Source organism: Cylas formicarius, unplaced genomic scaffold, assembly GCF_029955315.1.
Source record: "Cylas formicarius isolate icCylForm1 unplaced genomic scaffold, icCylForm1.1 PGA_scaffold_10__41_contigs__length_53128322, whole genome shotgun sequence".
In the NCBI taxonomy this organism is placed as follows: Eukaryota; Metazoa; Arthropoda; class Insecta; order Coleoptera; family Brentidae; genus Cylas; species Cylas formicarius.
Window position 1 is genome coordinate 7,351,098 of NW_026844214.1, and position 26,546 is coordinate 7,377,643.

At 32.7% G+C, this 26,546-nt stretch overlaps 1 protein-coding gene across 2 annotated transcripts in view; it reads right to left on the reverse strand.

Moving 5' to 3' along the window:
- The window catches only part of LOC132699489 (limbic system-associated membrane protein-like), a 410,528-nt gene that overhangs the window by 44,331 nt on the left and 339,651 nt on the right, over positions 1 to 26,546 (reverse strand). For both annotated transcript variants that reach the window (XM_060666249.1, XM_060666242.1), the window contains exon 5: positions 2,830 to 2,938. In XM_060666249.1, coding sequence (XP_060522232.1) covers positions 2,830 to 2,938 — 109 coding nt within the window. The remainder of the gene's footprint in view (positions 1 to 2,829; positions 2,939 to 26,546) is intronic.

Genomic DNA, 26,546 nt, shown 5'->3' on the forward strand with positions numbered 1-26,546 from the left:
TTACAAAGATGTCATTCGCTTAAAGCTTCGAGTTATCGAACGTACGAAATCTTATAGCTATTGTTAACCATCAATCAGCCCCATACGAGGTCCCAATATCATTATTGGCGGCCCAACTTGATTGACCTGTTTATGTGGAAGTCACAAACAGCTGGAGTAATTAAACGTTTTAATCTAGATTTTGTTGAACAAAAATTTTGAGAAATTCTGCTCAAAGCTCCGCGAACTTGAATTTTGGAAACATTTTCCAAACATGGAAAAGTTTGGAAAACAGATTTTTATACTTCTCTGTATTTTCGTTTCTATCTCAGAATCCACTGAGAGTAAAGTAACGCATGCACTTTTTGGAAAACTATATGGTAGGATCATTTATGGTTTGCGCAATACACTGCATACCCCTTACTTTACCATTTGGTATGTTAGAAATTCTTCGTATTTGTAAACGCAGAAATCCACTTCTTGAATTCTGAATTGATGAACATTAGAAATTCATCCAGTCCAAATAGTTGATATGAATCAAGTACTCGGACTTTGCAAACTTTGTGTTATAATATATTAGAAACTCTGCATTGACAATTAAGACTTGAGTTCCCTGGATTAAACTTTTCTGGCATTCCATGTCATGCATAGCCAGAACATTGAGACTGAAGTCTCCAAATCACCAAACCTTCACATATTTTTTCCATAGGACTCAAATATTTCACCTATTTATGTAATTGAATTAGGATTACCTCTTTTACCTATTGTCAGCATCATTGGTTCTCCAACCTATTCCCTAGCACAATATCTAGCTCCTATACTGATAAAACTTTTTACAGGGAAAACTATTAGTTTCGTACTTTAATACTTCCATTTCCTTTCCCTATTCCTGAAACTCTCAATATTATTTCAAATTTATGAAAATCTAGGAATCTGGAACCAAACCCTCTTATCTTAATTTAAAAATGCTTATCCGGAACATATTTTTCTTATAACGGTAAATTTTTGAACAAATGTCTGGAAGAGCTCTGGATTTTCCATTATCACCAGTTATCGCAAATATATTTATGGAAGCCTTTGAGATGAAAGCTATCAATAACCTCTATTTATAAACAATATTATGGAAACGCTACGTTGATTATGCTTTTGTTATTTAGCTTCCTGGTGAAAAATTCTTAGATATTCTTATCGATAGAAAATAAGACCTCACATTGGATTCTGTTCAGATTGTTTAGATAACCTCTCATTCTTAGATATTCTTATCAATAGTAAATCAGACCTAACATCGGGACAATGTATTTACCGAAAACCTACGCATACAGATCGATAGTCACATCATCACCCGACCCAAAATAATGGGTTACCAACTCTCTTGTTGAGAGAACTGTAGTCACTGGGAATTAGCGGATATTAAGCGTTCCAATGCAAAATACACTTCACTACAACCCGTCAGAAAGCAACCCCACACATGCCACTATTCTCCTTCCTTACATTTAATATTTTATTGACTGCATATCAGAAGTTTTTAAGAAATATAATGCCAAAACCAGATTTACCACTTATCCAAAAACCTCTCAGCATCTACGTTCCCCCAAAGACAAAATTCCGGTTGACACACCAGGAGTTTACAGCATTCCATATTCGATAAAACTAAAATTATTTCCTGTAATCAATTCTATTGAAATCTATAAGCAACCAAACAGTCTTAACAGAGATTCAGGTCTTTACTTTTCACCAATATGGGAACCAGCCATCCGAGACAACGTTCTTGCCTATCCTTTTCCTCCGCCCGCTGCCAAACAATATATAGGTATTCACTTATACAGAGTACAATGCGACCCAGCTTCAGTTGAGCTCTGAAAAAGCCAGCAGGATGATCGGTGAAACGTCAGCAACTTCAATTCATCAACAGCCGACGCAGGAGGAACGCAGAATATTTATAAATAGTTTTATGGGCTACAATCTGTATTAAAATATATCCCAAAATGTATGGAACAAATTGGGGATGTCTTTAAATACTTAATTTAGTTCGAGTTTTATTGTACGAAATTGTAGACAACTTCTAAAGGTGCTAATAATTCGGTTATTGTTGATTTTAAGTCAATACTGAATCGAAGTTTGGGTTAGTTTTGGATAATACAGAAATTTTGCAAGTTGTTTAGTTAAAAAAAAAAGTTTTTCTGATTTATGAGTAAAATCATTCAATTACCATCTGCTAATTTAATCGAATTAATTAAATCAAAATTAGTGAAATTAACCGATCTAATTAATTAAATGTGCATTAATGTGTAATCCCTAATACACTCTAAGGAAACGAACTATACATATTTTATATTTTAAATGTCGTGCTTTGTAAGTGCGTTTAACTTTTTCATATGTCGTTAATATTCCGCTCATCACAGAAACGACACACCCGAGCAATATAAAAATAAACTGAGTGACAATGCCCTGGAGCCTTGTGACATCTGGTTGTATTAGGAAATTCAATGGTACTTTGCTTGACTCACAAGTAGACAAACAGATATTTACATATTTATTATAACATCAAATATGCAGGGGTTCCTGCCGACAAAGCCCGAAGGAGAGAATGGAAAACAGATAATAAAAGGATGGGAGGGTATTAGATACGAACTCAGTCCGGATTTTGTAGGTCATTACGCCAGAAACGATAGATTTTGCTAATTAAGCAAACCTAATAATCACAAAAGCTAGGTTTACTAATTAGGTGTATTTAGTTCCTCATTTGTCATGGTTTTTATCGGTAAACTCCAAATTCTAATTTAATATCGAGTAAAGTAAATTTTGATACAGGTTAGCCCAAAACAGGTAGGAACGATATTATTGACTTACCGACGACGTTGAGCTCTATAAATATACTAGTTGGAGGGTGTGAGGACACTTGGCATTCGTACAAACTGGCATCTCTCTGCTGTACGAATTTTATTTGTAGCGTCCAATCCTGAAAAGGAAATACAATTATTTAAGAGTGCCCTTAAAATCATGATTCGTTATTCTGGATGGCAATTGTGAAGAGAGCTTGTCAGCGCTGTACAGACAATATAAGTAATATTATAAACGAAAAGTCATGCATAAACCTTTTGACTTGGAAAAATTTTCCATTTGCTTTTGGGCCGGATGTTGTTTCATTTTCAAGGTGCCATAATACATGTTCTAAAATTAGCAGTTAATTAAGTACGTCGTATAAAGAAAGAGGGAAATTGCCGGTAATAACTTTCTTATGTGGAAAGTTATGAACAATTCAACGTATCTTTTACTCTGACTCAGACTCATAATTAATTACCCCCCCCCCCCCTTGCCAATATAAAAGCAAAAAATTTGGATTGTTTATTATCCAACTAGAAAGCTGTTTGCATTTGAGAATACAGCAAAACAGACCATGCTTGACCTGGCGTTTATTTTCAAAATAATTTTTCACCAGAACAAACTTCATAAAGCGTACCAAATTTAGACATTCTTTTTCTTTGGTTGGTAGCGTAGTACCTGCAGCCCAACAACTTTTTGATATGATTGCATAAAAAGTAACGAATGAAACAACGCAAAAATTAAATAACCTAATTATTATGGACACATAACACAACAGAAAAAAGTGTTTGTCAAAGTGAGTGCATAGTTACTGAAGTGACACGATTCCTTCACTTAAGTTCCCTGACCAAATATGATCTGCTCTCTCAGATCTCAGTATCGTGCCTTTCTATATATTTTTTCGTGTTGCTTGAGTCGAACATTTAGAGCGTCTTTGGTCTGGATTCGACGTGTCTAGTTTTGATCAGAGCATTTCTAAAAGTCGTTCCTGAGTTGAAAACTGTTTACATAATATATATTTTTTATATCCGTTTGGTCTTTTCTTGTGTACTTTTACATATGCAATATTATTCAATTCATGAATGTTTTAAATATTCAAAAATTGAACTGAGGTCGCTTTTACTTGATGAAAATCCATTTAACAAAATAAATAAGAACTAAAATTTGAGATTTTCACGAACAACACCGTGTCTTTATCAAATTTGTCAAAAAAAAAACCTTTTAGTTCTTATTTATTTATTTAATATTCCGAGTTTCGACGAGAAAATCAGGTAAAGAAAATAGAAGTTTGAAGTTTCTACGTTGAAAGATTCAAAGAAAAGTGACATTGTTGCTTATTATCGTTAACTACAATAATTTTGAAACGTATTAGTAAATCTTCAGTACGATTGCGGTACGCATAGGGATTTGTTCTCCATTATCAAATATTCTTACGGTCAGTATCATATAGATAAATTTTAACAGACAATTTTTGTGTTACCTGCTTTCTCGGGAGGGACAGTAAATCATTTTTTACAACCAAACTTCTGATCCTTGAGAATTTAGTAGGGCTTGGGCCAACATCCATCAAACCCTTCTTGTTCAATAGGCAGACGGAATAATCCTTAAGACATATTTATTGTCGTGATGCACACACACTTTTGTATTTTTACTCTCTTTGAAAAGCTGTAAGAATTGTATGTTTTTGTAATATTCTGCGATGGAGAATTTAAACAATAGACAGATAGACAGGGTATGGGGCAGATGGTTTAAGAAAACGAGAAAATAGAAATTTGCAAAAAATTTACGTATCGGGTGTCTCATTTATAAAATGTAACTCATCGCTACTTTTGAAATAACCTCTTATACTACGTCACATGTATTGAAAAACGTTAGAGCAAAGTCAAGATACCAATTTTTTTTACAAACCATCTGATTTGTCATTGGCTATGAGACATCCTGTATTTTAAAATTAGTTGGGATTTTTGAAAAGTATTTAATAAAGTTTCCAAATTAATAATGAGCAAAATAAAAATTTAAACTTCAATTCTTGTTCACAACTTTTTAACCAAGAATGTAACATTTTATATAGCACACGCATGTATTTTTGCCATTGTATTCTCTTAAAAAATAAGGATTTTTAAGTCTACAAATCTGGTACAACTATCGATTTTATGAACCATAATGGTTGTGGTAGCCATAAACCTTCACACACGGACACAGTCATACATAACAGTTCAAATCACCCTTATACACACAAAATGACTGCATTTCACTCTTTTATACACAGATTTCTTAATACGCAACTCTCAACAGAAAATCAAAACAAAGAACTTAATATCATTAAACAAATTGCACTGAACAACGGCTACAATCCGTCCATTATAGATAAAATTATAAATAAAAAACAAATACAGGCAACAGTAAACTCTATTTATCCGAAACCTAATCCAGAACACGAACAATTTTAGACAATTAGATACATAGGAGAACCTAGTGAAAAAGTTTCAAAACTTTTGTCAAAATGTGGTTTAAAAATAGCTGTCAGAACTAACAACACAATAGGAAAATATTTAAAAAACAATAAAACGAAATGTCCAAAATCCCAAAAATCAGGTGCCTACAGGTTAAAATGTGGATCTTGTTCTAAAATTTATATTTTACAAACAGGCAGATCCTTCAAGAAACGCATTAACGAACATAAAAGAGCGTTTAAAAACAATAGCTTAGATTCTAATTATGCTACACACTTAAACACAGAAAAACACATTTTTGACGACAATTTTGATATTTTACATACAGCCCCAAAAAGTAGAAAATTAAATTTATTGGAAGCCATGGAGATTAACAAAATCAGATATTCAAATGTATTGCTTAACAATCAATTAGATTTAAATACCTCTCCTTTATTGAACTTAAATTCGCACAACAACATTAATTAAAGTTTTATGGTCATTTTTCGGTATATGTGGTAGCAGGTAGTTTGTAAATATTACATTTGATAAAGACACGGTGTTGTCGAAACAATTGTCATGTCATAATATATAATTTCGTGAACATCTGAACTTTTAGTTCTTATTTATTTTGTTGTGGTAGCCGATGACAGTCATTTCAAGGAGCTTCATTTGAGCTGGAACCCTTGTTGCCTGTAACTGTTATTAGAGAAGTGAGTTTTAATCAGGTATTAACAGCAAAGGTCATTTTTTGCAGTTCTATTCTCTTAGCGAGTTAATAAATAAATAAAATAAATAGAAATAACATTTGAAGAGTTGAACTAACAAAGGTGGTAAGTGCCAAAAAGAATGTTTTAGTTTATTAGCAGAGAAAAAAAGTCCAGGGAAGCACGAAATTTGACTAATTATCTAACTAACGTAAACTGGTGTGGCTAAGTAAACAAAACTCAAAATAAAAGTTATAGAATGAAAAAAAAAAAAAGCGGAGTAAGTGCCGTTGCACATTTTTACCAATACGCTATAACAAAATGGCGTTTAAAATTATTGCTTATGTATTTTAGAGCTTTTTAAAAATAAAAATTAGGCTAACCATAAACGTGAAACAAAATGGTGAAAACAATAGTGCTAAAAATAAGCATTGTTCGTGTCAGCTACATTATACAAGAAAGCTGCGATGAGTAAAACATATCAGAATCCAAATGCATTGTCAGTTCAAGGTCAATGGATAAGCAACACAACATACCTGACTTCCTGGAAGTAAAGACCAACAGGTTTATAAATTTCCTAGCCCTGTTTATAAGAATAAAAGTTTAGTTTAGTTTAGTTTATAAGAATAAAATGTTAATTTAGTTTGATTTTTTTCATAAAAATTTAATATTCATTTTTTTCTTTCAGATTCAACTAATGCTACTAAACATATAAATGAAGATATACAAAATACGGACATAGCTGCTTCTGGTCCTTCTGCACAGGGTATTTATTATCCATTTACCTTTATTGCTAATACTACTACCACACAGGTTGAACGTAGTTTGACATCAGACAAAAGAAGAGAATCCTGATGGTGTATTGGAAATTCCGAAGGATATTCTGCTTTTTAAAGAGAATAAAATTGGTACGTGCGCGATGAAGTATATGAGCGGGGCCATTGTAAAATGTTACTAATATCAAAAGATATTATATATATGCTTATTGTGCAATAATATGCTCAAAAGTGCAAACCTGACGATTTCACATTTTTTTAGTTTCAAGATCACTAGATTCTTTATTTTATTTAATACCAAAGTATTGTACAGTTCTCACAGTCAACAATTAATTTTCCTCAGCATAAGAAACTATGTGACACAATAATAAAATGTTCACTTTATATGTGGTCCACGAGCATTAACAAAAAGAAAAAGAGTTTCTAGGTCTAATAAAACTACAAGCTTGTACCAAAAACGAAAATTTAAAAAGAAGAATTCATTTCTTTGCATGTAAAATAATAAATGGTTTAATAAGTGGTCATCTGGTAACTCTTTTTTACACGGTTAAAATCATCACTTGGGAGAAGTTTTAACATTGTTGTGGTCAAATTTCCACTAACACAGATGAGAAATAATACTGAAACTTACCGGTGGCATCTATTTATGTTTTTTTGCAGGGAGCTTAACATTAATCACTTTCTGCTCTTGTTAGATCACAAAACTTCTCTGGGAATACTATTTCTGAAATTATGGCACTTACCACCTTTGTTACTTCCACTATTCATTTTATTTGCTGACCCCATTTTCCTTAATATATATTTAGACATAAACTTAATTTTTTTTTCGCACTTAGTATCGTTAACATAAATTATAATATCAACTAAAATTATCAGATTTCGAGATACCCCAGGAATAATTTTCATATAACAAGTTAAAGTAGATGTTCAAAATTAACTTTGTATATTGTTTTCTAATAACGCTTTATTGTTAAAAAATAGATTTTTTCTGCTTGATGGCGAATAACTTGTATAATTTTGGATGTAGCGTACGTGATAATAGGGAACTTGAACATTTTTTTTATTTCTTTAATATATTTGTTAATGTATAGAAATAACGCATACCAAATATCAAAACTCAAAACGCAATATTTAAGTTGCAATAAATAATTCAAGTTGTGACACTCGGCTATTGCTACTAAGCGACACTAAACGCGCGGGAATGATCGTGACGTCATACCGCTACTTTTCAATCGATACGGCGATATTTTATAGTGTTATTCTCAGGTTTTGGGCCGAGAATTATATCATTTACGTTTATTTTTACTTATGTAAAGGTGTGTTTGTGGTTAATCTACACCGGTATTTGTGCTTAGTGTGTTTTACATGATAATAATGGAAGTAACATAAAAACAATATTACAAATCGTGCAATCGTGTTTGAGTACAACCCGTAAACCGCCAGATAAACTTTTTATTCGTTTACCAGAAAATGAAAGCCATCGTTTTTTGTCAACATTATCTCCAGGTGTCACTTTAGCTTTTAACAGTGCTAACATTTTTAATTGTTCGAACTTGCACTACTTGTCCATAGGGCTTTCTGATCTGTATAAAATAAATAACGCTTTAAGTTATCAATGCCAATATACTTTAAAATCAGTATTTAAATTTCCACTAGTTTAAAAAAAATTCTAGAAAACTTTAAGCTGATTACAATATTATATTAGTTTAAAACTAGTGGCTAAATTTTCTATTAACACACTTTTTAGATTTAACACCGCGAACCTCAGCAAAAGAAAAGCTTTCGGTGTTTTGTATGTAAGATGTCACCATAAGCATATCCACTAAATGTAAATTATCAAAAGCAAACGACAGGATCAAGACTAAAATTAAAATTAAAACCACCAAAACGAACGCGTTGCTAATGCTACCGTTTGGCTGGCGCGTAGTCTTATGAGCGAATTGACGTCACAACCGGTCACATCCAATAACAGCGCGTTGCGAAGAATTTTTAGTTACCTATATTTGTGACATAGAACTACAAAATTATTTATTTTTGTGAACTGTGGTTCTTTTAATAGTATAGACTTACTTTTATAAGCAATATTTTTCAAATAAAAATTATGTTCAAGTTCCATATTGGCGTATTTAAAATCCAAGGATTTCATAAAACAATCCGTTCATTTTTGGAAAAATGCGTCGCGTTTCGCCGAACAAAATCGCATTTCCGACAAAAATAGCTATTTGATCTTTTATCTAAAACGTTTTATGAAGGCAGACAGGCCGAAATTGCTGCGTATATATGAAACGTAACGAGTATCCGTCATTTTGTATGCGCCAAGCGAACATTACCGTTTCAATAATTTAATAAAAAGGACTTTTTGCAATTTATGTGTGAGCTGAAACAAAATGGAAACAAAGAATGTAATGTATATTGAATGGGACACACCCACATAAAGAGAAAGGGACGCTTTTATATTCTGCTCGCCACGTTCGGGTAACTCTACAGGTACACCGCAAAAACTCAAGTCGAATGCTATCCCTTTTCCGATTCAGCTAAACACAAAACCAAAAACGAATCGAAATATCGAATATAGTCATAATATAAGCAACAATATCCCAAAGAATATTGGTTAACTCGGTTTGTAGTGGTTGCATTCGTCTATTCCAACATTTCCGAGGTTTTAATAATAATGTGTTAATAATGGAAATAATATGAACTGAGAATAATTGAATTAGTTAAGCCATCGAGTAATACAACTGAGCCCAGCAAGCCAGGAATGTGTTGATGTGTTCTCTGTTTCGGTTCAATTCCTTGTCATTAAAAGTTCTAAAGAAGAATAAATCTGTGATTAAGGCTTCTTCTCTATCAGGCTCCGTGAAAAAATCTATCGCCCCTCATTACTCTAAAATTCCTCGTCTCTACGGACTCTCTAAGATTCACAAACTAGGATTACCCCTTCGTCCTATTCTTAGTACCTCTTCGGGTTATTTATTTTCTAGAAAAATACCTAACTTCTATAGATAGTTTCGTACTGAATTCCTTTTACTTCGTTGAACAACTAAAAAGCATTACATTAGATGCGCAAGATATTCTCTTTACTGAAATCTCTACTCCTGAAACCCTCAACATCATTTCTGATGTATTAAAATCCGAGAATCTGGAACCAAACATTCTCATTTTAATTGAAAAATGCTTGTCTGGGACGTATTTTTGTTATAACGGTCAAATTTTTGAACAAACGTCGAGAATAGCTATAAACTTTCCATTATCACTAGTCATCGTCAATATATTTGAAAAGAAAGCTCTCCATACCTTCCACCTAATACCAAAATTCTTATAACAACCTCCCATTCTTAGATATACTCATCAATAGAAAATGAGACCTAATATACCCAATGTCTTTACAGAAAACATACGCATACATTCCGATATCTTAATGCATTGTCACATCATCATTCCGCCCAAAATCATGGGTTATCAACGTTCCATCACAAAATACTCTTCACCACAACTAATATCAAACATATCAAAAGTTCTTAAGAAATATAACGTCAAAACCAGATTTACCACTTGTCCAAAAATCTCTCGACATCTTCGATCCCTCAAAGACAAAATTACATCTGAGATGCCAAGAGTTGACAGCATTCCATGCATATGCGGCAAAAAATATATTGGAGAGACCGGACGAAAAATATCAACTAGGCTCATAGAACATCAAAAACCCTTAAAACTCAGACAGTTGCCGAACACAATCACGAAACTGGCCATAAGATTTTACTCCATAAAGCTAAAATTCTTGTATGTAATCAATTCTTCTACCAACGAAAAATCCGAGAATCTATTGAAGTCTATAAGCCTAAAAATCTTAACCGCGATACAGATATTTAGCTGTCGCCAATACGAGAATCAGTCATCCGAGACAATAAGTATGCCCCTCATTTAACTCCGCTCCTCTCAAACAATATATAAGCAGGTACAGAGTAAAATTATTGTAATTGTATTGTATTGTAAATATTATAAATTAATTTAGATGTGCTACAATAATATAAGTTATAATTTATGACAAGAAATTTAATCTAAAATAGTTGAAACGACATGAATAATACTCTATCGATATTACGGCGACCTGTAGCTAATCTTTCACACTTTTGCAGAATATTTCAAATCATTATTTTTATTATTTTAGCTGAATCGCTTAATGTCTTTTTTTCTTTGTCGTTGTAAAGGTTGCTGTTTATTGTTATAATTTTGTTAATTTTGGGAAATTTAGGAAGTCATAACTTGTGTTTTTTGATTTTTTTAGCTACGACAGTTTGCGATCAACAAATTATAGTTTGACAGCAATCGAAATAATATACTAGGTTTTATGCGAGTTTATATGTTGAACCAAATTCAATCGTATCTCGGTTCATTTTCACAGTGGATCATACGTTGTTTGGAAAAGCTAAAGAAAGCAAAGAGAAAAGCGTTTTCGTTTCGATAATGTACAATCCCTAAGGGCAAATAATTGCATGCGTGGTAGGTTCGATAAAAAATCTCTCAAAGAAGAACAACACCCAGAGATTTGCAGTCACGACCAAAGGAAAACACGCTTTTGGTTTGCAAATATAATACGTATTCTTTTCACACTGTTATTTTTGACCTAAAAAACGACTTGCTTTAGTATTTTTCGATTCGGATTTTTCGATTCAAATAAAAATACTGTATAAAAACTCTCAGAAAATATAATAATTATTCGGGCACAATTTCCTCGTCGAAGTAAACTCCTTTGTGAAGTTATCATTCAAAACGAATGGTGTAACGTCAGCGTCAATGATTTAATATTTAATTTTAGCCAACGTGTTTATATTTCGCGTTTGTTTGTTCCTCAAAAGGCATCAATACATGTAGTAAAAAAACAACTTATTTTAACGATTTGAAATAAAACATTGCGAACAATAATATGGGCATCACGCCGTCATTCATTCAAAAAGCTGTGGAAATACAGTCGGTTATTTATACGACAATAATAGCAATAGATCAGTGGTTCTCAACCGCCGTTCCGCGGAACACTGGTGTTCCGCGAAGCTGTCCCAGGTGTTCCGCGAAAATTTTGAATATAATATAATAAGAAACAGTAAATTTTTTTATTACTATAAAATAAATACTACATAGTTTTGTTAATTATTTGAAATTTAGCAAAAATATTCAATATTATTCTAAATTTTCGCTGAACAGTCAATAATATTAACAGTGTAATTATCGAACGACGCAGTTAAGTCGTTTGGAGTTACTCCGGGGAATACCACTAAATTTCTAGTGTACTCGATAACGCAGGGAGCGCTACGTAGTGTTGATTTCGTGCTGTTTCTCTTTCTTCGTACGTAAATAACAAAAGCGCAATTTCGATCTGCGGTTCAGCCATAATTTAATATAAATATCGAGTTTTCGTGAGTGTGTTTTTTATTGTATATATATATTTTATATTGTTGGAAATTGGTAAGATGAAATGCAAGTTGTGTAGTTTTAACAGTATTCTTATCTTTTTTAGTTGCTTATTTTAGCATTTATACAAGACTTTTAAATCTGAAATATGAACAAATTTTTGAAAAGAAAGACTGAAAGTGAGGTTAATGTTGGGGCGAGTACAAGCAGGTCTTCTTCAATTGAAGGAGATATGCAAGGCAACAAAAATGCCGAAAATAAACGTAAAAAGATATCCGAATCAGTTCGGCATTATTCGGAAGAATATCTGAAGTTTGGTTTTACATGGAGCGGTAGTCAAGATGTTCCTATTCCGAGATGTATTGTATGTGGTGAAAAATTGGCTAACAGTGCAATGGTCCCGGCTAAGTTACAGCGACACCTTTCAACAAAACATTCTTGTCTAACTTCGAAAGGTAAAGATTATTTCGAAAGATTGCTGAAAAATCAAGAAGTGCAAGCAACATGCTTTCGAAAGAGCGTTACAATTTCGGATAAAGCGCAAATCGCTTCTTATAAAGTGGCAGAACTAATTGCATTGAAGCAAAAGCCGCATGATATCGCAGAATCGCTAATTTTGCCCGCATGTTTAGAAATTGTTAAGATTATGTTTGGCAATGAAGCGCAGCGAGACGTCCTAAAAATTCCCGTTTCGGACGATACGATAAAAAGAAGAATTATAGATATGTCAGGTTTTATAGAGAACGCAGTGACGGCGAAATTAAGTACAAAAAATTTTGCGCTGCAAATTGACGAATCCACTGACATAAGTGGCAAAGCCCAATTAATCGGATTTATTCGCTTTGTTGACGACACTGAAATAATAAATCAGTTTTTATTCTGCAAGGAACTTATTGGTCACGCAACTGGAGAAGACATATTTAATTCAGTATCATCTTATTTGGAAGAATGGAAATTATCCTGGGAAAATTGCGCAGGAATCTGTACTGATGGAGCTCCAGCCATGCGTGGCAGTATTAAGGGATTTTGTAGTCGAGTGCTTTTGCACTCTGAATTGAGGTGGCTCTCAAGAGGAAAAGTGCTAACCCGACTTCATGAGTTGAAACAGGAATTGCTAGTTTTTTTTAGACAAGAGGGTAATGATGTATACGTAAAATATTTGGAAAATGATGCATGGTGTACTAAGCTAGCATATTTAGCCGATATCTTCAGCTACTTAAATTCAGTCAATACATCTCTTCAAGGAAAAAATGAAAATATTCTGACATCCACAGACAAATTGCTAGCTTTCCAGAAAAAGCTTTTGCTTTGGAAAAATCGTATTGCTCAAAATCGCAAATTTGATATGTTTCCGTTATTAGCAACGGAAAATATTGTTAACATTAACGAAATGATTTCAAATGTGGCAGAGCATTTGTCAATATTACAAGACAAAATAACTCATTACTTTCCATCTCTTAATATTGAAGACTTTGATTGGGCGCGAAATCCATTTGGTGAATTTGATATAATGAACCAAGATTTTTCTATTCAGGAAGCAGATGAGTTTATTAATATATCAACGGATCGAACGTTACAACTAAAATTCAAAGAAGAAGGAGTGGAAAGGTTTTGGATTTCCATCGAGAATGAACATCCATTTATTGCAAAACGAGCGTTGAATATCTTGTTGCTCTTTTCGACGTCCTATCTGTGCGAACTTGGATTTTCAACTCTAACAAATATTAAAAGCAAAAAAAGAGAAAGACTTACCAATTTAGAAGAAGAAATGAGAGTAGCGCTCTCTTACATAAGACCCAACCTTGAGGAAATTTGTAAAGGTCGTCAAGCGCAAATTTCTCATTAAAATAAGTTACCATGTAATATATATCTTTATTTCAATTAAATATTAATCTTCCAATTATTTTGTGTGATTTACATTAGATTTTCAAATTTTATGATAATGGTGTTCCGCCAAAATCGAGACCACTTAAAAGTGTTCCGTGATCCCAAAAAGGTTGAGAGCCACTGCAATAGATGAATGAATTGTCATTAGTAAAAAAGGTTTATAAATAACTAAATAAATTGTTTAAAATTATTTTGTAAATGAAGAAGAAAAAAGAAATGAAATGCAGATCTGTAAACGGCAGCTCTGCGAAATGTGATGGAATGCACATACCTATTTGCCAATTATTTAGCAATAATTAGATATCACATTGATATTAATTGATAAATAATTCTCGTGATAGCATTTGGCATAAGCATACTACTTGTCAACAAGAAGATCCACCGTTTTTTTTTTAAGAAAAACAAAATCGGCGAATAAATTAAATCAAATATATAATGTAATATAATATATCTAACATAATAATTAAACAAAGCGCCAATAGATGGAAAAAAAGATTATCAAAATGTTTTATTGCATTATCAGGTCTCGTTCGATAAATACGAACGCCGAAAACCAGATTAAATATCTAAGACAAATGGTTCTGACCTTCAGAAGTTTTAATCGAGAGGCTAAATACCACCAGATTTCAACTCTCAAAACGATTTACAGACCGGAGTTTAACCGACTTTTGCTTTTAACTCTTAATAAACCTTTATCGCTTTACTTGACCTTTTGAATGAAGCAATGCCAAGTGTTCGGGATTTGATTCCTTATTTACAATATTAAATATATGCCCATAATTTATTCTAGACAAAATAGAATCGGCATATAATCACAATTGCAAACTACTAGCCAGTCCGGGTATAGTTAGGAGTAGTTTGGTTGGTGAGTTTATGTTATGTTATGTGTTGTATTTCTCAACTCTTAGTGATAATTGGGGCTATAACTACCTAAACCATCAAGTAGTAAGGTTCGAGATCTAAACTTACACGTTTTCCGTTTCAATGTCAATTATTTAACTAAACTTGCGTCTTAGTAACAATTGTGCTGTACTTACAGTAATTATAAAATAGCAAAGTTGGACAATAAAGCTTACACTTTTTTGACTATTAGATAAACTAACCAAAACAAATTAGCATTCGTTTAGAGATGTTGATTTTAAACAGAATAATAATAAACTAATAATAATAATAAAATAAGAATAAATAATAAACTTTAAAAATAGATCATTTTGAACCAAAAAAAAAAAACATATGTCCTGTTAAAATGTAAAATGGTAATAATAATGTTATAAAATTTCCTTTTAAGAAAAACCCACATTAGGTAATAACATTTTTATTTCGTCATACGAATTCAAAAATAAATTCCCATATACGTATTTTATTTCGGTATCAGGTTCTATATTACCCAACTGTACATCATCACATCACATCACAAATTTCCACTAACACAGATGAGAAATAATACTGAAACTTACCGGTGGCATCTATTTATGTTTTTTTGCAGGGAGCTTAACATTAATCACTTTCTGCTCTTGTTAGATCACAAAACTTCTCTGGGAATACTATTTCTGAAATTATGTCACTTACCACCTTTGTTACTTCCACTATTCATTTTATTTGCTGACCCCATTTTCCTTAATATATATTTAGACATAAACTTAATTTTTTTTTCGCACTTAGTATCGTTAACATAAATTATAATATCAACTAAAATTATCAGATTTCGAGATACCCCAGGAATAATTTTCATATAACAAGTTAAAGTAGATGTTCAAAATTAACTTTGTATATTGTTTTCTAATAACGCTTTATTGTTAAAAAATAGATTTTTTCTGCTTGATGGCGAATAACTTGTATAATTTTGGATGTAGCGTACGTGATAATAGGGAACTTGAACATTTTTTTTATTTCTTTAATATATTTGTTAATGTATAGAAATAACGCATACCAAATATCAAAACTCAAAACGCAATATTTAAGTTGCAATAAATAATTCAAGTTGTGACACTCGGCTATTGCTACTAAGCGACACTAAACGCGCGGGAATGATCGTGACGTCATACCGCTACTTTTCAATCGATACGGCGATATTTTATAGTGTTATTCTCAGGTTTTGGGCCGAGAATTATATCATTTACGTTTATTTTTACTTATGTAAAGGTGTGTTTGTGGTTAATCTACACCGGTATTTGTGCTTAGTGTGTTTTACATGATAATAATGGAAGTAACATAAAAACAATATTACAAATCGTGCAATCGTGTTTGAGTACAACCCGTAAACCGCCAGATAAACTTTTTATTCGTTTACCAGAAAATGAAAGCCATCGTTTTTTGTCAACATTATCTCCAGGTGTCACTTTAGCTTTTAACAGTGCTAACATTTTTAATTGTTCGAACTTGCACTACTTGTCCATAGGGCTTTCTGATCTGTATAAAATAAATAACGCTTTAAGTTATCAATGCCAATATACTTTAAAATCAGTATTTAAATTTCCACTAGTTTAAAAAAAATTCTAGAAAACTTTAAGCTGATTACAATATTATATTAGTTTAAAACTAGTGGCTAAATTTTCTATTAACACACTTTTTAGATTTAACACCGCGAACCTCAGCAAAAGAAAAGCTTTCGGTGTTTTGTATGTAAGATGTCACCATAAGCATATCCACTAAATGTAAATTATCAAAAGCAAACGACAGGATCAAGACTAAAATTAAAATTAAAACCACCAAAACGAACGCGTTGCTAATGCTACCGTTTGGCTGGCGCGTAGTCTTATGAGCGAATTGACGTCACAACCGGTCACATCCAATAACAGCGCGTTGCGAAGAATTTTTAGTTACCTATATTTGTGACATAGAACTACAAAATTATTTATTTTTGTGAACTGTGGTTCTTTTAATAGTATAGACTTACTTTTATAAGCAATATTTTTCAAATAAAAATTATGTTCAAGTTCCATATTGGCGTATTTAAAATCCAAGGATTTCATAAAACAATCCGTTCATTTTTGGAAAAATGCGTCGCGTTTCGCCGAACAAAATCGCATTTCCGACAAAAATAGCTATTTGATCTTTTATCTAAAACGTTTTATGAAGGCAGACAGGCCGAAATTGCTGCGTATATATGAAACGTAACGAGTATCCGTCATTTTGTATGCGCCAAGCGAACATTACCGTTTCAATAATTTAATAAAAAGGACTTTTTGCAATTTATGTGTGAGCTGAAACAAAATGGAAACAAAGAATGTAATGTATATTGAATGGGACACACCCACATAAAGAGAAAGGGACGCTTTTATATTCTGCTCGCCACGTTCGGGTAACTCTACAGGTACACCGCAAAAACTCAAGTCGAATGCTATCCCTTTTCCGATTCAGCTAAACACAAAACCAAAAACGAATCGAAATATCGAATATAGTCATAATATAAGCAACAATATCCCAAAGAATATTGGTTAACTCGGTTTGTAGTGGTTGCATTCGTCTATTCCAACATTTCCGAGGTTTTAATAATAATGTGTTAATAATGGAAATAATATGAACTGAGAATAATTGAATTAGTTAAGCCATCGAGTAATACAACTGAGCCCAGCAAGCCAGGAATGTGTTGATGTGTTCTCTGTTTCGGTTCAATTCCTTGTCATTAAAAGTTCTAAAGAAGAATAAATCTGTGATTAAGGCTTCTTCTCTATCAGGCTCCGTGAAAAAATCTATCGCCCCTCATTACTCTAAAATTCCTCGTCTCTACGGACTCTCTAAGATTCACAAACTAGGATTACCCCTTCGTCCTATTCTTAGTACCTCTTCGGGTTATTTATTTTCTAGAAAAATACCTAACTTCTATAGATAGTTTCGTACTGAATTCCTTTTACTTCGTTGAACAACTAAAAAGCATTACATTAGATGCGCAAGATATTCTCTTTACTGAAATCTCTACTCCTGAAACCCTCAACATCATTTCTGATGTATTAAAATCCGAGAATCTGGAACCAAACATTCTCATTTTAATTGAAAAATGCTTGTCTGGGACGTATTTTTGTTATAACGGTCAAATTTTTGAACAAACGTCGAGAATAGCTATAAACTTTCCATTATCACTAGTCATCGTCAATATATTTGAAAAGAAAGCTCTCCATACCTTCCACCTAATACCAAAATTCTTATAACAACCTCCCATTCTTAGATATACTCATCAATAGAAAATGAGACCTAATATACCCAATGTCTTTACAGAAAACATACGCATACATTCCGATATCTTAATGCATTGTCACATCATCATTCCGCCCAAAATCATGGGTTATCAACGTTCCATCACAAAATACTCTTCACCACAACTAATATCAAACATATCAAAAGTTCTTAAGAAATATAACGTCAAAACCAGATTTACCACTTGTCCAAAAATCTCTCGACATCTTCGATCCCTCAAAGACAAAATTACATCTGAGATGCCAAGAGTTGACAGCATTCCATGCATATGCGGCAAAAAATATATTGGAGAGACCGGACGAAAAATATCAACTAGGCTCATAGAACATCAAAAACCCTTAAAACTCAGACAGTTGCCGAACACAATCACGAAACTGGCCATAAGATTTTACTCCATAAAGCTAAAATTCTTGTATGTAATCAATTCTTCTACCAACGAAAAATCCGAGAATCTATTGAAGTCTATAAGCCTAAAAATCTTAACCGCGATACAGATATTTAGCTGTCGCCAATACGAGAATCAGTCATCCGAGACAATAAGTATGCCCCTCATTTAACTCCGCTCCTCTCAAACAATATATAAGCAGGTACAGAGTAAAATTATTGTAATTGTATTGTATTGTAAATATTATAAATTAATTTAGATGTGCTACAATAATATAAGTTATAATTTATGACAAGAAATTTAATCTAAAATAGTTGAAACGACATGAATAATACTCTATCGATATTACGGCGACCTGTAGCTAATCTTTCACACTTTTGCAGAATATTTCAAATCATTATTTTTATTATTTTAGCTGAATCGCTTAATGTCTTTTTTTCTTTGTCGTTGTAAAGGTTGCTGTTTATTGTTATAATTTTGTTAATTTTGGGAAATTTAGGAAGTCATAACTTGTGTTTTTTGATTTTTTTAGCTACGACAGTTTGCGATCAACAAATTATAGTTTGACAGCAATCGAAATAATATACTAGGTTTTATGCGAGTTTATATGTTGAACCAAATTCAATCGTATCTCGGTTCATTTTCACAGTGGATCATACGTTGTTTGGAAAAGCTAAAGAAAGCAAAGAGAAAAGCGTTTTCGTTTCGATAATGTACAATCCCTAAGGGCAAATAATTGCATGCGTGGTAGGTTCGATAAAAAATCTCTCAAAGAAGAACAACACCCAGAGATTTGCAGTCACGACCAAAGGAAAACACGCTTTTGGTTTGCAAATATAATACGTATTCTTTTCACACTGTTATTTTTGACCTAAAAAACGACTTGCTTTAGTATTTTTCGATTCGGATTTTTCGATTCAAATAAAAATACTGTATAAAAACTCTCAGAAAATATAATAATTATTCGGGCACAATTTCCTCGTCGAAGTAAACTCCTTTGTGAAGTTATCATTCAAAACGAATGGTGTAACGTCAGCGTCAATGATTTAATATTTAATTTTAGCCAACGTGTTTATATTTCGCGTTTGTTTGTTCCTCAAAAGGCATCAATACATGTAGTAAAAAAACAACTTATTTTAACGATTTGAAATAAAACATTGCGAACAATAATATGGGCATCACGCCGTCATTCATTCAAAAAGCTGTGGAAATACAGTCGGTTATTTATACGACAATAATAGCAATAGATCAGTGGTTCTCAACCGCCGTTCCGCGGAACACTGGTGTTCCGCGAAGCTGTCCCAGGTGTTCCGCGAAAATTTTGAATATAATATAATAAGAAACAGTAAATTTTTTTATTACTATAAAATAAATACTACATAGTTTTGTTAATTATTTGAAATTTAGCAAAAATATTCAATATTATTCTAAATTTTCGCTGAACAGTCAATAATATTAACAGTGTAATTATCGAACGACGCAGTTAAGTCGTTTGGAGTTACTCCGGGGAATACCACTAAATTTCTAGTGTACTCGATAACGCAGGGAGCGCTACGTAGTGTTGATTTCGTGCTGTTTCTCTTTCTTCGTACGTAAATAACAAAAGCGCAATTTCGATCTGCGGTTCAGCCATAATTTAATATAAATATCGAGTTTTCGTGAGTGTGTTTTTTATTGTATATATATATTTTATATTGTTGGAAATTGGTAAGATGAAATGCAAGTTGTGTAGTTTTAACAGTATTCTTATCTTTTTTAGTTGCTTATTTTAGCATTTATACAAGACTTTTAAATCTGAAATATGAACAAATTTTTGAAAAGAAAGACTGAAAGTGAGGTTAATGTTGGGGCGAGTACAAGCAGGTCTTCTTCAATTGAAGGAGATATGCAAGGCAACAAAAATGCCGAAAATAAACGTAAAAAGATATCCGAATCAGTTCGGCATTATTCGGAAGAATATCTGAAGTTTGGTTTTACATGGAGCGGTAGTCAAGATGTTCCTATTCCGAGATGTATTGTATGTGGTGAAAAATTGGCTAACAGTGCAATGGTCCCGGCTAAGTTACAGCGACACCTTTCAACAAAACATTCTTGTCTAACTTCGAAAGGTAAAGATTATTTCGAAAGATTGCTGAAAAATCAAGAAGTGCAAGCAACATGCTTTCGAAAGAGCGTTACAATTTCGGATAAAGCGCAAATCGCTTCTTATAAAGTGGCAGAACTAATTGCATTGAAGCAAAAGCCGCATGATATCGCAGAATCGCTAATTTTGCCCGCATGTTTAGAAATTGTTAAGATTATGTTTGGCAATGAAGCGCAGCGAGACGTCCTAAAAATTCCCGTTTCGGACGATACGATAAAAAGAAGAATTATAGATATGTCAGGTTTTATAGAGAACGCAGTGACGGCGAAATTAAGTACAAAAAATTTTGCGCTGCAAATTGACGAATCCACTGACATAAGTGGCAAAGCCCAATTAATCGGATTTATTCGCTTTGTTGACGACACTGAAATAATAAATCAGTTTTTATTCTGCAAGGAACTTATTGGTCACGCAACTGGAGAAGACATATTTAATTCAGTATCATCTTATTTGGAAGAATGGAAATTATCCTGGGAAAATTGCGCAGGAATCTGTACTGATGGAGCTCCAGCCATGCGTGGCAGTATTAAGGGATTTTGTAGTCGAGTGCTTTTGCACTCTGAATTGAGGTGGCTCTCAAGAGGAAAAGTGCTAACCCGACTTCATGAGTTGAAACAGGAATTGCTAGTTTTTTTTAGACAAGAGGGTAATGATGTATACGTAAAATATTTGGAAAATGATGCATGGTGTACTAAGCTAGCATATTTAGCCGATATCTTCAGCTACTTAAATTCAGTCAATACATCTCTTCAAGGAAAAAATGAAAATATTCTGACATCCACAGACAAATTGCTAGCTTTCCAGAAAAAGCTTTTGCTTTGGAAAAATCGTATTGCTCAAAATCGCAAATTTGATATGTTTCCGTTATTAGCAACGGAAAATATTGTTAACATTAACGAAATGATTTCAAATGTGGCAGAGCATTTGTCAATATTACAAGACAAAATAACTCATTACTTTCCATCTCTTAATATTGAAGACTTTGATTGGGCGCGAAATCCATTTGGTGAATTTGATATAATGAACCAAGATTTTTCTATTCAGGAAGCAGATGAGTTTATTAATATATCAACGGATCGAACGTTACAACTAAAATTCAAAGAAGAAGGAGTGGAAAGGTTTTGGATTTCCATCGAGAATGAAGATCCATTTATTGCAAAACGAGCGTTGAATATCTTGTTGCTCTTTTCGACGTCCTATCTGTGCGAACTTGGATTTTCAACTCTAACAAATATTAAAAGCAAAAAAAGAGAAAGACTTACCAATTTAGAAGAAGAAATGAGAGTAGCGCTCTCTTACATAAGACCCAACCTTGAGGAAATTTGTAAAGGTCGTCAAGCGCAAATTTCTCATTAAAATAAGTTACCATGTAATATATATCTTTATTTCAATTAAATATTAATCTTCCAATTATTTTGTGTGATTTACATTAGATTTTCAAATTTTATGATAATGGTGTTCCGCCAAAATCGAGACCACTTAAAAGTGTTCCGTGATCCCAAAAAGGTTGAGAGCCACTGCAATAGATGAATGAATTGTCATTAGTAAAAAAGGTTTATAAATAACTAAATAAATTGTTTAAAATTATTTTGTAAATGAAGAAGAAAAAAGAAATGAAATGCAGATCTGTAAACGGCAGCTCTGCGAAATGTGATGGAATGCACATACCTATTTGCCAATTATTTAGCAATAATTAGATATCACATTGATATTAATTGATAAATAATTCTCGTGATAGCATTTGGCATAAGCATACTACTTGTCAACAAGAAGATCCACCGTTTTTTTTTTAAGAAAAACAAAATCGGCGAATAAATTAAATCAAATATATAATGTAATATAATATATCTAACATAATAATTAAACAAAGCGCCAATAGATGGAAAAAAAGATTATCAAAATGTTTTATTGCATTATCAGGTCTCGTTCGATAAATACGAACGCCGAAAACCAGATTAAATATCTAAGACAAATGGTTCTGACCTTCAGAAGTTTTAATCGAGAGGCTAAATACCACCAGATTTCAACTCTCAAAACGATTTACAGACCGGAGTTTAACCGACTTTTGCTTTTAACTCTTAATAAACCTTTATCGCTTTACTTGACCTTTTGAATGAAGCAATGCCAAGTGTTCGGGATTTGATTCCTTATTTACAATATTAAATATATGCCCATAATTTATTCTAGACAAAATAGAATCGGCATATAATCACAATTGCAAACTACTAGCCAGTCCGGGTATAGTTAGGAGTAGTTTGGTTGGTGAGTTTATGTTATGTTATGTGTTGTATTTCTCAACTCTTAGTGATAATTGGGGCTATAACTACCTAAACCATCAAGTAGTAAGGTTCGAGATCTAAACTTACACGTTTTCCGTTTCAATGTCAATTATTTAACTAAACTTGCGTCTTAGTAACAATTGTGCTGTACTTACAGTAATTATAAAATAGCAAAGTTGGACAATAAAGCTTACACTTTTTTGACTATTAGATAAACTAACCAAAACAAATTAGCATTCGTTTAGAGATGTTGATTTTAAACAGAATAATAATAAACTAATAATAATAATAAAATAAGAATAAATAATAAACTTTAAAAATAGATCATTTTGAACCAAAAAAAAAAAACATATGTCCTGTTAAAATGTAAAATGGTAATAATAATGTTATAAAATTTCCTTTTAAGAAAAACCCACATTAGGTAATAACATTTTTATTTCGTCATACGAATTCAAAAATAAATTCCCATATACGTATTTTATTTCGGTATCAGGTTCTATATTACCCAACTGTACATCATCACAAAAATTCCGTGGTCTATGGGAACCTAATCACGTCAAATAATCTGCTTAATTACCATGATTTTTATTTCTACAAGTAACATCTCTAGTTTTAATTTGAACTGTCTTAGTCCGACAGACAAACTGAAATTAGTATATAATATACCGTTTATCAAACTTGTTGCCTAATATGGAATACATTTTGAAATATTACAGAGAGTTAACTGCAAAAATGACTAAAGTAAAGTAAAATGTTAACAATTTATGTAACATTAAGTAAAATTTAAAAAATCGTAAATTTCTCTATTTAATTACTTACTGTGTTCTCACAATATGACATTATATTCAATAAATCATTGTTATCTGGACAAACGGATATCTGGGGGTTTATTTCTCTATGCTATCCTAGGAAATCGTATAGGGACAAGTAATCCTGATTACGCTACGTAGAATTATCGACCGGTTCCCAGATTTAACGGCATTTATTTCAGCCATTGTCTTAGCGGGTTTTAGTGGGTATTAGGTAAAGTTGTAAATTTCAAGTTAAGCTTTACGACAATAACGATTTTTTTTATAAAATGTGTTTTTTAGGAATCAGCATTGGAAAACCAAACAAGACCGTTTAGGATTCAAACAAGCGCACTCTGTGTCTATGTCTATGTCTACATAAAATATATATTAAAAAAAAATACTTGTCATTTTATTTTCTATTTTTATGCGCTTTGGTTTCACATATTAATAATAAAATTTAAATATGTTTTGCTTACTGGTATGAATCAGTTAGCTTATTATTTATTAATTTTATTACTTTAATTATTTACAGCTTTCATGCTTTCATAGTAAATTATGCAACAAGTGCGGTAAACGGCATTTGACTCACGAGTTATCAAACACTCGCTTCGCTGCGCTCCGCTCGTGTTAAATAATGAGTTAAGAAATTTACCGAAAGTGTTTCATACTATACTTTTTCTAAAACAGTAAGTTTTTGCGTACATTTTCACAAAACAACACGAATACATTCACTGACATGGCCGTCAAAATTGACAAACGCCAAATTCAAGTGGCTCGGAAATAAAACTGACGTTTCCAGCACTCTAGATCGGTGCGCAATTAGGTATTTTACAGACGGGGTAGAAAAATATTATTAACTAACAGTGCAATATAAGATATTATCGCGAAAAATTTATTATATGTATTAAAACTAGAAGAACCATCATGTATCCTGAAATTTACACAAAAGAGGTTGTCTATAGCAAAAATCATTTGAATCGAAGAAAAGCGAAGAGAAATTCCTCTACTGAAATACAAAATGCCTTTTGAAAATTTGATCGCTTGTTACTCAGTTAATCATGATAGAAAAGCCTCTCTCGTTCGGCACTTTGCTGTAATTTGATCAAAGCATTCTGGCCGATCCCCAAAGGAATGTCTATTTTTTTCCTTCAACAGTGGCGAGTTCATTATCACTTCGTATGCGAGAGCGATAGAAACCTACTTATTTCCTCTAAAATAAGTTTGCAGACTTAAAACAGGATTTTCAAAGCAGTGTCGCATATTTGTGAAAATATTTTGTTGTACGCGACCCAAAGTTATAAGGTATATTATTTAATATTCTATACACGTTTTTTCTCACTCTCAATAACAAGTACAATAATTAGTAGACCATTTTGTCCATTGTTTTTTTTTGGTGGACAATAATTAAGGTTGTAAGGTGGGGGTTTGCGGGTACACGAAATTAAACAATTTATGTGTCACTACAACTATGTAATTCCGAACTGAGGTAAAATACTACGGGCGGACAACGAAATATTTGAAATTAAACGCGTTTTCCGAGATTCGCTTCATAACCCTTTGCGGCCGGGGTTCTACTAGTTCTCCGCAGTTCGTCTGATGCACGGTAGCGCGGCGGGTCGCGGTGACGGGTACGTCTGGGACGTGCGGCGCCACACATGGGCGTGCGCTTTTAAAATGTTCGTTACAAGGTTTTATTTCAAACTAATAATAATAGTGATTATTTTCTCTAATAGCAATTAAGATTTTTACAGGAGGGCTTTTCTTCTAAAAATAGTTACTTACACAAATTCTAGGATTTTTCAATAAACCTGTAAGGATACTTCGTGGCCACCTTTGCTTTGGACTACTATTAGGCCAAGATCAAGTAGTTTGACAAATCCATATTTTTTTAACCATCTGAAATACTAGACTTGAACATAGGTGAAGTCCAAACAAGCTCTTCTTATTCTGCCTTATAAAAATTTTTCTGCTAATACCTAAAAAGAGTAGGAGGGAGAAAAACAAAGGCGAAGTCTAAAAAGACTCTTCTTATTGTGTTCCTATTTGCTGGTAACCAACATTTAAAGGAATAAAAGCAAAGCCCTGCAAAATCTCTTATGCCAAAGCAATTTGCTTGTTGTGGTTTTATTTCTATTCCAAAAATATATTGACGTAACAATTTCCGTCATAATTTTGCCCAATATTTCACGTGGGGATATCTTCTCGTTTGTAAAATGAAATATACAAAATCTCAGAGATATTCGTATCCAGGCAATTTAGATTTGCAGCTATCAAAAAGGTCCGCACATCTTCATGAATTATGGATATCCGACATTATGTTCGATCTCGTCCTTATTAATGACCGGTTTCTCCATCAATTAGATCGGCCTTTTAACGGAACCGCCGTAAGTCAATTACATCCGGTTTTACATTCTGGTCCGACGCACGGCTATAGACATTTCGGTGGAACTGAACAGATCGAGACAAGTGTACAATAATTATCACTGATACTGAAACTAAATGCCTGGAAAGGGGAAATTCGTATTTTAGATATGGGTTTAATGAAGACACGACTAATTGGAGCTGACAAGAGATTTTTCAACTTAACAACTAATACGATATTTATTTCTGGGTTTTATTTATTATTATTGGGTTATAACAATTATGGTTCCATGTATTTAGTACGGATTTAAAGAAGACATTTTAAAACGATATCTCAGAAGGAAAAAAATAAAAGGGTTCTAGTTATTTCCCTCTCTCACTCA